This window comes from Mercenaria mercenaria, chromosome 10, assembly GCF_021730395.1.
Source record: "Mercenaria mercenaria strain notata chromosome 10, MADL_Memer_1, whole genome shotgun sequence".
In the NCBI taxonomy this organism is placed as follows: Eukaryota; Metazoa; Mollusca; class Bivalvia; order Venerida; family Veneridae; genus Mercenaria; species Mercenaria mercenaria.
In genome coordinates this window covers 20,605,274-20,619,526 of record NC_069370.1, presented here as the reverse complement: position 1 = coordinate 20,619,526, position 14,253 = coordinate 20,605,274, and the positions used below count along the sequence as shown (strand labels likewise).

The 14,253-nt window shown below is 33.5% G+C and overlaps 1 protein-coding gene across 1 annotated transcript; it reads left to right on the top strand.

Annotated features, from left to right (window-relative positions):
• The first annotated feature begins 4,727 nt into the window (after positions 1-4,727).
• LOC123560479 (heat shock 70 kDa protein 12B-like) lies at positions 4,728-12,516 on the top strand. Its single transcript, XM_053552456.1, has 5 exons — positions 4,728-4,806; positions 5,541-5,831; positions 6,526-6,747; positions 7,006-7,162; positions 8,724-12,516. Exons 1-5 carry the CDS (start codon positions 4,804-4,806, stop codon positions 9,695-9,697), a joined length of 1,647 nt encoding a protein of 548 aa, XP_053408431.1. The 5' UTR covers positions 4,728-4,803; the 3' UTR covers positions 9,698-12,516.
• Positions 12,517-14,253: the final 1,737 nt, after the last annotated feature.

Below are 14,253 nucleotides of genomic sequence, written 5' to 3'. Positions count from 1 at the left end.
GGGGAAGAGGGTTTCCATCTCCCAGCGGGTTGAAAATGTGATGCATCCCCTTAAAAATGTTGAAAGTTAGTGGACAAGAGATGCGTTCTCCTGCTCTATTTTAGCGTTAATATTGTGTTTGTTAATTTATACCACATATTACAAAGAATGATTCAGGAATCATAGTTTATCACACCTCTCATTTTTACAGGTAGGAAACTTGACACTGTCTAAACGCATAAACTTCAGTAAAACACTGGTAACCCAAAGATAATGGATATTAAATGTCCCGACCATTTTCGTATAGATTCCTATGTAATTTATCTTCAATCGCTCGATCGCTCTAACACGATACTGGGCCCGTATTCATGATTTTAACTAAGATTTTAAACAACTTAACTTTCAATTCGCAGCTTTTTCATCAAATTACTTCAGTTCAAAGATACATAACAAAATGAATTATGCCACTTGAATGTTTAGATACTTACAACGTTGAGTCGAAGGAATTGCTCTACTCAATCTTAACTCAAGAACACACTCGAGACACAAATAGTAACAATATATATAAGACTGTCACTTAAACAGACATGGAACGCCTATGATATATAACAGACTCCGGTATATACCCCATTCACACTATGTACCCGAATAATCTTGACTCTGTTCAGCGACCCTGACTCAGTTCCAACATGGCGGATGTAAAGCCAATACAACTTTGTTTTCTATATAATTTCGATGTATAAAGGTATGTTTCGGCTGATATATCTGTCTCCATTGATCAAGTGTATATTTATTTCAAAATGTATCATGTTAAATATATTAACCCTTGTGTTTTCAGGTGGAATACTGACGAACAAGGCAAAATGTTCAATGAATTGTTTGATAAAAAAATCTTAACAAATACTTATATGCTTTTGTTGCCCATACTATTATGTTGTTTGGAAGCAAAAATATACTGCTTTATAGGCCCGTATACACTATGTTGTTAGCCCAATGTATATTGACACAATACACGTTCAAATGTGCTGACAGCGAGAAAAGGGATATAAACCTAACTTCCGAGTTGATAATAACCGAACTCAGTTTACACTTGGAATGGATAAAAACCTAACTTACACGAACTCGTGGAAGGATTTAAACACCTAATTGACTTATATTCTATAGAAATGAATGAGTTCACATGTACATGGTCTGATTATTGTACATATCTCTGTTGTTATAAGAGGTATCGTCTTCAAACTTTCTCATTAATTTTACAAGATGTTATATGTACGCCCATTACAGTAAAATAGTTTTCCATTGCCAGCTTTCATAGCCAATTTTCCATTGTAGCCTATTAACATTATGCAAATAGCAATGTTTGCAAAAATCTGGATAAACCCTCGAAAATAATTCAATATAAGTTAAAGAATAGCAAAAGTTCCTTCTAGGGCAAATCTATATAAATATATAATGATCATCCTGTAAGATTTAGGTTGCAATGTGTGCATACCAAATATCAAAGGTCTAGGCCTTGTGGTTTCAGACAAAAATATTTTTTAAAGTTTTCAGTTAAAGAATCTATTTTTAGCTCCTGTGACCTAGTTGTGCAATGGAACGGCACTTAACTATCTGTTTGAAAAGTTAAAATTTCGCACTCAAAACGGATACTCTACCACTGAGGTATTGAGACGGTTGTCTAGGTATCAGGTTACAGGAACCCTTGCCATTACCTTATTGACATATATTCGCTTTAATATTTGTTTCTGTTTAACATAGGTAATGTAGTGATTTGATGCGCTAACAGTCTACGTCCTCGCACACAGTAAACATAGTGGTCATTGATCAAGTAATTCTTGGCTGCAATCTAGTAGTATCTGTCCTAAATCTCGTTAGTGTGACATCCGGGCATACGATGTGTGAATTTTGTTGCGCACAATGAGAGGGTCGCAATGGGGTTTGTTTTCAAATATTTACCATGCATTTGAAGGTAATGACGTATGTTTACCTTTGTGACAAATAAGATGTCTGGCATGTTTCAACAATGCCACTTTTCCATCCTATGTAACCCGTGGAGCGCGTTCGGCCAGAGAGTAGCCTCAATTGGGAAAGAATATTTTTAACGTCATAGGTTATTTCTATGGTCACGGTTTTTGATTGGCCAGCTTGTAATGACAACAGCTTTCGAGATCAGTTGCTCAGTCAAGTGTGACCTACCAATTCTTAGTGTTCCTTCTCAAGAGAAGTAACAATACAAATTCAAAATAATTTATATCAAAGTACGTAATTATATAACGATAATATAAATTATTTCATACTAAAGATGTTCGAAGTTCTGTGACCCCCTTCCCCCTCTGTCTGTCTGTTTGCCTCCCCCCCCCTCTCTCTCTCTCTCTCTGTGTCTGTTTGTCTGTCTCTAACCGTTTCAGAAGAATTGCGTTTCTTTCAAATTTTATATATTTTATAGCGTAAGAGATTTTATAGAGGTGCTAACTGAATATTTATGATTACAAAATGTAGTTATTAACTACATGTATAATAATATGACATTTTTCAGACGGCTAGTAGGGGAGAAAAGTGAGGGTGCATGGACTGACAGGGGTGGGTGGGTCACAGAACTTCGAGCATCTATAGTTCATACATGAAGCACGGATTAAACAACTTTGTTTTCGTTTGCTTTGGTATTTATCCATTTTAAGTTCGTATTTATCCAGCACTGTTTCCTGTAACAGTCAGGAATTATCCGCAAATCCAAACCCACCTCATAATCAATACAGTTTTTTAGCTATAAAAATGAATTTCAAACTTTGATACTGTTACACGTTGTCATAAAGATGTTTATTGAACTAATACAGTTGATAAGTAAGGTATTACAAAACTTTTAGTACACAAATCATGTTACCAATACAGGATATTATGGCTGTTAAAAGTTTTACGCTAACATTGCACACAAACGTAAAAACATGAAAAAAAGACAAGAATATTAACTATATACATCGTCTTTCAGTCAGCCATGTTGGCACTGAGTCAGGGTCGCTGAACAGGGTCAAGATTATCCAGGTATATAGTGTGGGATTCAAGCGATTGGAATGAAGAGTATCTTTAAGGTACAATAATACTAAATATGTAATCAAGCAGCACTTCCGGGCTGGTCAGATAATGACGGAAAGAAAAAAATCCTAAATATTTTCCCTGTTAAAGTGGCATTTTCATGTTTTATGTAAGCCAGTTTCTGTTTTTATTTCATTGTGGACCTATACTTGACATTTTGGTAGCATTTTCAAGATATTTTTTGCATTTATAGAAATCTAAACAAACCTTATTACTCATATGTGTTCATACCCACATTTTAGCTTTCAGTTTGGAAGCTATTCCATAGTATTGACCTGTCAGACAAAATATCTCTCTTAGAAGATACATGACCCCTACTTTTCTTGGTGTTTTGGTGGTTTATAGTCCTTTTAAGAATATAAGGCTAGTAATTCTTTTTTAAAATGAGCCTGGCTATGTGTTACAGCTTATATATAACATATAACAAATTTACTTACTACTGTATAGCCTATAATGTTTATATTCAGTAACTATGGTAATACTAACCCTAAGCTTTAGTCAGTATATTTTACATATTATACACTAAATGTGTGCGGACATGCAATAATTTGCGTATTTGTTGCCGTGCGCTCAGATGATATTCACTTCCGGACATGCGCAGAACGACCGCTCTTGGTCTGTGCGAGCAATCGGATATATAATAATGTTCCAATACATTTGCGTCATTGAAGCATTGAGTGACAATATACGAGACTAATGCTATACTTTATTGGGCGGGCATCGACAAAGGGAGTTATCCATTCGTTTATTTCAGTACACTTTCAAATTATCGATGTAAAATATAACTGCTAAAAAATATCCAATGTCCATCTTTCACTAAAATTCTTTACTTCAAATTTAGAAAATCCTCATCCACTGCATCTAATTTTATTATACGCCCGAACGGACGTATTATGTTATGACGCCTGTGTCCGTCCGTCCGTTCGTCCGTTCGTCCGTCCGTCTGTCCGTCCATCAGTTAGCAATTTCGTGTCCGCTCTGTAACTCCTGAACCCCTGTGCTCTATGGTTCCAGGAAATCTACTCTTTCCTTTTATTTTTGTTATATATACACTATATAAAAACAATAAATCGACTATTTCAAAAACGAATTTCATTAATCTCATTCAGATGACATTGTTAAATGAAAAGCTTTAATTTGCCACCTAACCCCTTAGGTTTTACTCTTTTTTTCACACTTTAAACATTTTCACTTTCCCGGTGTCGAGTTTGAATTCTACGCACAGGAGTATCGGCGTATGCCAAGGTACACTCCTGTCCGCCGCACAACCCACAAGTTATTAAAAATGTTCTTAAGGTTTCTTATTTACTTATTTTGTTTTGAAAATCCCTGCTCTTCTTTTGTTTCTCCGTAGTATATTTTATTTACCCTCCCTACGCAAAGACATTAATAAAATCTATATAATTATACTATTTTCACTTCATGTCCGAAAGTAATATTTGAAACAATATTTCGCATTTTTTCCCTTTTCAAACTATTTCATGGACAGTCTTGGATGCAGCATCTCCAAAGGTTCTTGAAATTTGGAACTCATCTGAAAATTTGAGTTAAAGAGTGTTTTATTTATATAGACTCTTCCATAAATGTACAAACCAACACATTATTACACTATTTGACATCTCTTATCTTCGGCGACCTCGGTCTTTTTCCTGCTAAAACGAAAGTAGTTGTAAATGGTTATATTATTTCCTCGTGTCATTTACGTACAAACAAGGTCGAGAGAAATATTATGAGATGGTGAGTAAGCTTTTAACCAATTTAACACATCAATAAAGAAGAAAAGAAAACAGAACAAACGCAATGTTTGCGTACAGGTATCAATAATTGTATTTTCAAACGATACACTGCGTTTACATGTCATAACATGAAGGGTCCTAGCAAATGTCTTTTTAATTTTACACTTAATATTCTAAACTTGAATCGAATCATGTTAAAAATATGAAATAATAACTGATAATTTATTAATTATATCTTTTTTGTGTGTTTCCTACTTTCGGTTTATAGGCCTATGTGGCTTTCCTTGTTTTCTTTGAGAATTCTAAAGAAAGGTTAACATTTCTTTGTGAGATAATCATATTAAGTTATGACATAAGACAATAATAAATGATAATTTATTATTTGTCATCTGAGTGTGTATTGTCTACTTTCGGTTTATAGGCCCATGTGGTTTTGCTTCTCTAAAGAAATGTTAACATTTCTTTTTTAGATAATCATAAGTTAAGACATAAGACAACAATAAATGATAATATATTAATTATCATCTAATTGTGTACTGTCTACTTTCGGTTTATAGGCCCATGTAGTTTTGCTTGTATGGTTCGAGAACTCTAAAGAAAGGTTAGCGTTTCTTTGTAAACATTATACATGTACATGAGATTAGGTGTAAACTTTAACTGTGGCATAATGTGTCGTTTGCAGAATATTCAAAACCAAAGGCACTTGTCAGTTTTCAAATTTTTCATACATTTCAGCGCGTGATTGTCGCGGCTATAGATTTTGGAACAACATATTCAGGCTGGGCATTTTCATTTCGAAGTGATTATGAAAAAGATCCAACAAAAGCCGACGTTAAACACTGGCATTCCGGTCTAGGAACGGTCAAGACACCTACTTGTTTGCTGGTTAAACCAGATGGGGTGACTTTGCAAGCGTTTGGCTATGATGCAGAAAATCAATATATGGAATTAGCAGATAAAGATGAACACAAGAATTACTACTATTTTAGAAGGTTTAAAATGCTACTTTTCGGTGCACTTGGGAAGGTAATGATAATGATACGTGAGCAGTTAACATATACATGTATTAATACTTACGAAAAATATAGCTCGGTACCCCTGATCTATAGATATAAACCTGGTTGCGTCCGTCCACCTGTCGTCTATCAAGGGATTCTTTTTTTTTCTGGCATAAGTCTAACGTATATCCAGGCTTGTGGCACCAAGGTCAATGACACACTTAGATCTGTCTCGTATCCTGTCTATAATAACCCCTACACCCACCAATGGTTCTTAGAACTACTTGTGATGTTTCTCATTACGAAATAATGTTTACAGGTTTTGTTCTTAATTTAGATATTCATCATCGTATTTTGTGGACTGTTTTTATTCCACGCAGATAACAACAATGAAGCTCCTGTGAAAAGTTAAGATTTTTTAAGCAAAAGCCAAACATCTAGGCCCACGGTTTGACTGTGCAAGATATTTGGATCAACACATGTATAATCATATACTTTGTCTATGCATCACACAACCTTGAAAAATAAATGTACACATCTTAGTATGACGAACAACAAACCACTAACTATGCTTATCAATAAGTCTATTAATACATCATTCTACATTTGAACATTCCCTTTTATTGTTTTTGACTAATTGACCCTTCTTCGTTTTACAAACCATAGCAGTGACATGTATAAAAATATCTGGTTTGCTTTATTTTTTCAAACCTCTATCAAAGCATCTTACGAAAGAAATCAATGTCACGGATGAAATGGGAAAGGAACTTCTGGGTATAGATGTGTTTGCAATGTCTATCAAATTCATGATCGACGATTTGATGGCTGTTGTCAATCAGCGCCTGACTGGGATAATAATGGAGACTGACATCCACTGGGTGCTCACAGTGCCAGCGATATGGTCTGATCCTGCAAAACAGTTTATGAGGCATGCTGCAGTAAAGGTATTCTCATGTTTGTAAACCAGTCGAATAAGTTTGGTCTCATGCTCCGGATAATTGGGAACAAATTTATTTTGTAATTGAAACGTTGCAGCATTTCAAGCTATTATCAAGCTATATTTATGCATCTACTTTGAAATATCAAAATATAACATGTAGTTAAATGCCAATCATGGTAATATGATTGCATACGACATATATCCTATACCTTTGTGTTTCAAATAATAATAGAATTGTAACAATCACATTTATTTGATGCAGGCTGGTATAGCTACAGAAAGACTGACAATAGTCCTTGAACCGGAAGCTGCCTCGTTATATTGCCAACATCTTCCTGTAAATACAGCCGTTACTGATGATAGTCTGACGATATCCGAATTCCCGACTGGATCAAAGTACATGGTTTTCGATGCTGGAGGTAAAGCAATGTTGAATAATTTCAAAGATAAAGCCATAGCTGCTCTGCCCAGTTAATCTTTGGAACTTTGCTTTTAATAAAGGGTATGTCAATGACAGAACGGCAGTTTACGAGAACCGTAACTGTGCCTTCCTTACTTTTTGAATTATTTTCCTTTTTCTAGTACTCATAACACTTTTGACCGGATCATAACTACATGTATTAAAAGGATATTGTCAAAATTTCACACGATGACAGAGGATAGCATAAAGAAGTGCAGCGTACTAGAACTTAAATTATATCCCTTTATTTCATTTACTCGTAAAACTTTTGTGCAAAGCCATGAGGGGAAGTGCATTGTATAAGAATCATAACTCAACTTTGCTCACTTATTGAATTATCTTCCTTTACTGAATATACTTGTTCGGAGCATAAATCTGTAAGTTTTTTCTCCAGAACCTAAGATATCGTCTCAAACTTTCAGTTTAATTAGTTTTGACTAATAAATGTACAATTAAACCAAACACATTCTACTTGTTGATATAAAACAAATCTACCCTTATTTTTGGCCGGCATTTGGCATATTCGGATGCAAAATGTATTTAAGTAGATCAGGTTTGGTCTGATATTTTTCTGACTGATATATATGATGATAAACTACAATTGAAATAAACGTTGTCAACACAAAAATATGAAAATTCACCAGATTTTTTTAAAGTTTTTCTTTCTAAATATATCTCATAGATGCATGATGACCCCAACGTTATTCTCTTTCCATTTTTAAGCATTCTTGTGCGTCATTAAAATAGCAAAATATTTTAAAATCTTAACAACATATATTATGTAGATTTAAATATGTTTTTCCATTGAAAAAAATGGTTGGGTTAATTATGTCAACGTGCAAAAGAGATTTGTGAGTGACACTTATGCTTATATAATACTGTTCATAGTGACCTGTAAGACTCGAAATCCCTATCACATTAAGTGGGATATTATATGCTATATAAAGTACCCCATTGTTTCAATTTTACTTATTTTCAGACATGCTTAAACAGCGGGTGAAAAAATGCCCTATAAAATAAAAACAAGTGTGGTGACCTTTGCTTTTTCTGCTCTTATTAACCTTGGAAACTAATGTTTTGTAAGCCCACAGAGCATGAAAAAGTTCTTAACTGTAGAAAAATGATCCTACATCCTTAAAACGTTTCACAATGACAGAGGACATTGAGAGGAAGTGCTGTGTACAATAACCATATCTCTATTTAGACATATACTTGTAACTTTGGAAAGGAGTTTAAAAGAACATTTAAGGAACTGCAGTGTGTATAAAATATTGAATAAATATTGAACACAACAGTTCTTGATAACGCTCTTTCCTTCTCTAACTGATTTGCATACAATTTCAAAACAATTTATCTTTTTGGCCAACATTATACGATTTTCTTGCTTTGGCAAGGGAATAGCGACATGGTTTTTGTTTCAGGGAACCATATTGTTTTAGAGCAAATAGAGATATGTCTTTAACTGTAGACGTTTGTTTACTGTGCATGACTTGATTACCTACTTTATCTAATTTCTACAGGGGGAACGATTGATATAACGGTCCATGAAGTTCAAAGTCAATATACTTTACGAGAAGTCAGAGCTGCAAATGGAGGTGACTGGGGAGGAATCATTGTAGATAAAGCGTTTGAACACTTTCTCATTGACCTAGTTGGCGAAACTGTGTTTAATACTTTCAAACATTCGGAAACGGTGGATTGGCTTCATCTTAGTCGAGAGTTTGAATTAAAAAAACAAGCAGCTAGAACACAATCGGAGGGAAACGTAATCATGCATTTTCCTGTGTCGCTTATTGATTTATTTGAGACGGAAAAGGAGAGGAAAATGAGTATCAAAGATGCAATAGTAGCTTCAAAATATAGTAAAACAGTAGACCTGAAAAGAGACAAGTTTCAAATATCACATTCTACCGTAGAAAAGTTATTTGAAGACTCAATACAGCAAATAGTTAAGCACGTACAAATATTGATGAACGATGAAAGAATGGCAGACATCAAAGTCATACTTATGGTGGGTGGATACTCAGAGTCTGCTTTATTGCAACGTGCAATCAAATCAGCACTTCCAGGAATCCATATTGTGATTCCACAAGAGGCGTCATCTGCTGTGTTGAGGGGAGCCTTGATTTTTGGTCACAATCCTATGACAGTAACCGAGAGAATACTTAAATATACATATGGTACAGGTGTGGCTAAGCCATTTGTGGATGGAATACATCCAGAGAGCAAACGTAGGAAGACTGATGCAGGTGACCGCTGTAAGGACATTTTGGACAAACTGATAGAAAAGGGATTGAGAGTGACGCCAGGTGAAACACAAGTTAAAGAATATTATTACACTTCTAACAAGAAACAAAGTGGTATGTTTTTTAATATCTTCATTTCTGAAGAGAAAAACCCTACATTTGTAGATGACAAAGGATGTACCAAACTCGGAACAATAAAAATATACTTTGAAGAACCAGACGTTTACCTGGACGTAAAGTCAATCTAACAATGATTCTTGGTGGTACAGAAATCATTGTAGAATTAGAAGATGAAAAGACTGGAAACAAAGTAATAAATACAGCTGAGTTTTGGGGCTGAATGACAGTCAGTGACAATTTCCATAAAACACATATTATTTTTGATTGACACGTTGGTGTCAATATGTTCATAACACAGTTTGGTTTAATTCTTGTTATATATCAATGTTTCCATTGTAACACCCCTTTAACAGATCGCATTAGACATAAGCGATTATCAGTTTATCATTCAAAACCGGTCTGTGGTGAATAACCAGATGCCTTCTTGAAATTGATACAGACGAATGGATTTGAGCTGTCTAACGATAAATCACATAATTCGTAGGTCACATCTAAGCAAAGATTATTCCATATTGTGACTGACATTTGTAGAAGATGGAGGAAAGTTTGCTTTTATAAAAGGTTAAGCACTGAATATCTTTAATGAGGTACAGCTGGGTGTTCCATAATGTAGGCTCGTTGAATATCGTCAAAGTATATGGTCAGATTGTTCATTCCATTAAACTAAAGTATAGACATTCCATACTTGCAAATGGCATACTCTTGTAAAACATTCACCAGTAATCTAAATAGTGAAAATCGATACATACGTTACTGATCCCAATTGATAAAATGTATGTTGAATGGTCTCTGGTAATCTAATTGCCCACTGTATATTGTAATAATGTAGTATATATTTCAGCAGATGTCGACAGGAGTCAGTAGAAAAATAATTCTGCATTATTTACATATCTTAGCACATGTCAAGTGTCTGACCACAGTTAATTAATACATTCGTAACCATCCTTAATTATAAGGCATAAAAATGAAAATTTCGTCAACAGTATATTTTTCGACTATATGGCAGAGGTCAATCTTGACTGCGAATGAAAAACCATCATATAGTTAGACAGTATAAAGATTTATGTATTATATAAAGAAGTTCTTTTGATCTTACTCTAGGGTAAGAAATGGGTTGATACATACGTTACAGGTAATTTAAAAAGACCTATAAAATATTAACAGTCTAAGAAACTTCTTTTACTGGAAGGCGAATTACTTTCTTAAACCGAATATTTTTTATTTTACAAACAACGTAAGAGACAAACAGTATATAGTTATAGTTATCAAAAAGATACTTACGCGACCGATAAAAACGATACTAAATACATTAAAACATTTTAATGTCCTCCTCCTTGTCTATCGTTTCATTGTCTTGCGTTGTTTTGATGGCCGTTATTCAAAAATAACAATAAAAACCTGCCTTGATAATCCTGAATGTGATTAGATTTGATTGAAATCTTCTTACTGACATGAATGAGAGATATTTGTTACATATTTTAATGACAACATTTTCCTAGTGGTTCTATTTGTTGCAAGCATTCTCTTGTCGTGTGTTCTTTTCTTTCAAATATGCACTGTTGAATACATGCGGATGTCTCAAATAGGAAGAAAATGTAAGGACACATACGTAATAACTGTTAACATATGTAATGCTGTTTTCCAATGCTCACAATTTTGTTTCTGAATAGCTTTTGTGTTTGCCACTGTTATTATGTTACAGATTAAAACAATTTTGTAGTAATAATAGAGGAACACATTTGCTAATGAATATCCGACCACCAATGCTATTTCAAATGTTATCAGTATACTCTGCATTTTGTACTTAATTATTGTTAAACATTTTTCTAATGCATTATTTGTGAATACATTAAGCATACAGTTTTAGAAAATGAAGAAAAAGTGATGGTCCTTTTTCTTTCAACATGTTTCCTCGGTAACATATGTATCGATACTTACGTTCTTTGCTTTTACAGTTCTAATATTACTTTTTACAGCATTGCACATGTATATCTTGATTTTATATCCATTCTTTTTTATCATTAATCACTTAAAATGTATCATTTTGATAAAACAAATGCCTCAAGTTAACAAACATTGAAATTCATAAAGAAGTTATTTTAACAAAAAAGAAGAAGGTAAAATTAACAAACATGCTATTTTCCTAGTTGCAAACAGATGTTGTATTTTTATAGAAATTATTAACCAGATATTTTTTGTGAATTTTCTTCATACCATACTATCACATTTGTGCCCATATTTAGTACTGTGATGAATGTAAAAGGTAAAAATTTACTGCATATTTTACAAAGACAAAAATTCGAAATCAAAAATGCCAGTAAATATTTATAAAATAGAAGTTAAAAATACTTACTATGCATATTATTCAAAGGAGTTGAGACATCTGTTAAGAAGAGTTTCATTAATTTGTGATAAACTGAAGGGTGTTTTGCGGAAAGTAAAATTTCAATGGCTTTATAGCCACAATTTTTAATGATGCGAGATAGGTTACTCAGATAAAAGATATGCATAGATGTAAATAAGCAGTGAAGGTGACAAAGAAGCAGAATGTGAAATAAACTTTATTTCTCAAGTAATGAAGCCCGACGAATAGTTTTATAATGATCATATTTTGATAAACAACACTCTAGTCATTTGTGTAAAAAAAGTTGCTTAATTTTAAAACCAAAACGTCTATTCAGGAATTCTGAACCGAATAATGCATAATACGAAAGAACAGATATGCAACTAAGGAATGATGTATCTACAATATCTACAAACGAGTGCACCATCCTTTGTCAAACTGTTAATTTACTAATAGTTTTCCAATACATACTTTACGTCATAGCATTTTATAATTTACTTTAAAATGTGTATTTGCATAACGATTGTTTGTTTTTTTGAGCTTAGTAAATAGTTATTTGTAAAGTAAATGAAAGTCGGATACTTCTTTGCAGAAATTGATGTAATAGTGTGACAGGAAAGGCCGTACCGGCGACAGTAACCATCAGAACAAATCAACACCCTTTACAATATTTACAAATTTATTTACAAAAGATGATTATTTACAATGAATAGATGTGAAAAGAAAAAAAACTGATTATAAGAAAGAAAAAAAAAAGAAAGTTCAGTATCTCTAGATACAAAAGTTCTTATACTTCCATTCTAATCTGACGTGACACAGGTCTTTAATGTAATTGTGAACTTTAAGTAGCACAAACAAAACAGATTTCTAAATTCAGAATACAGTCCCTTTAAACCGTGAATACGTTGATTCCGTGTTGGCTCCCTATGGTGGTAGGTGATTGCATCCCTGAGCTGACTTCAGAGGATAACAAAAATCATCGTCTTTGCGGTTTACGGCACAACCATGGGACGTAAGCTCTGCGCTGGGAATATCACATCCAGGCGAGTGAAGACAAGTGAACCTCGGGCATTGTACTTCCGGGTTATGACATCACCAGGAAAAATCGTCTGGCGGAAGAAGCTAAAATATATAACATATGGTAAGCACCATAGCAAAACAAATAAGTCAGGGCATAAAACTGCTCCTTTGGGTACACCATACCTCCGTAGGCTCCCATAAATAATACGTGCTACTTATACAAAATATATGTGCTACTAAGTTCAGACGTCACATGATTAAAATACGTCACTTATTACTTCCATTATTACAAAAAATTACTTACTTAAAAGACTAAAGTTAAAGTATGAAAAAGATATGAAAAGTATATGATGAAACATTATAGATACGGACATGATAAACTGCAGCTATTATTTACAACTACAAATTAACAAAATTCAATGTAAATCAAACGTTATATGATAGTTGGCATCCATATAATATCAAATGCCATACACTAAAACGGACATTGTATGTGTATGCAATAGACTGGCACACAATTTCATATTACAATAATATATTACATACATGGTACTAGACTTGCCATATAGAGTTATACATAACAATACAGTGCAGTGATGGCGTTCCATAATTAACAAAATATTTGACATAAGTTTTTGAAACAGTGCTTTACAATTATCATGTTACAAATTTCAGTACAAATTTAACATCTTAGATAAATGAAACATTTTAGATTCCTCTTTCCAAATAATTTACAAAAGTCTGAAAAATTTAATAAATCATCCTGACATACCGAAACTAGCTAAAATCATATGCCGAAAAGTAAATGTTACAGAATTCTGTAGAATGAACAAAAATTTACCAAATAAAAATCGTAATGCAAAAATCATACAAAAATCTAACAAATAAATTTCTTACCTCGATCGAGCATAAATTTCTAGCAAGAAAATAATTCAGACATAGATTCGTCTATAAAGTCGTAAGGTGGTGTGCGCAAGGCATATCTAGTCCAGTCTATTTAAAGGATAATGTCCCGCCAAATACTAAATTTCATGGGATTCACGGCTAAGCCATGGACTCCGACTATTTGTGTTTCCACGGGATTCACGATATAGCCGGGGAATCTAACTACTTTGGCGCGGATTTAAATTGACAATTTGAGGCCCATTATAGTGGTTTTGGGGATAAAAACATAAATCACTGAAGTTTATAAAATATCAACTTTCTTATTACTGAACAGAATTTAATGAAATTTACATGGAAATTTAAGTTATGAAATACAGAAAAACATGAGAGGTATTTCATGCGTGAAATCTGACATTTACCTCAATAACTCAAAAA

What these genes read in the sequence shown, in the direction of transcription:
- LOC123560479 (XM_053552456.1), top strand. An exon ending in TGAGGCATGCTGCAGTAAAG is followed by an intron (nt 6,748 to 7,005) that starts GTATTCTCATGT and finishes TATTTGATGCAG; the next exon opens with GCTGGTATAGCTACAGAAAG. An exon ending in CATGGTTTTCGATGCTGGAG is followed by an intron (nt 7,163 to 8,723) that starts GTAAAGCAATGT and finishes TAATTTCTACAG; the next exon opens with GGGGAACGATTGATATAACG.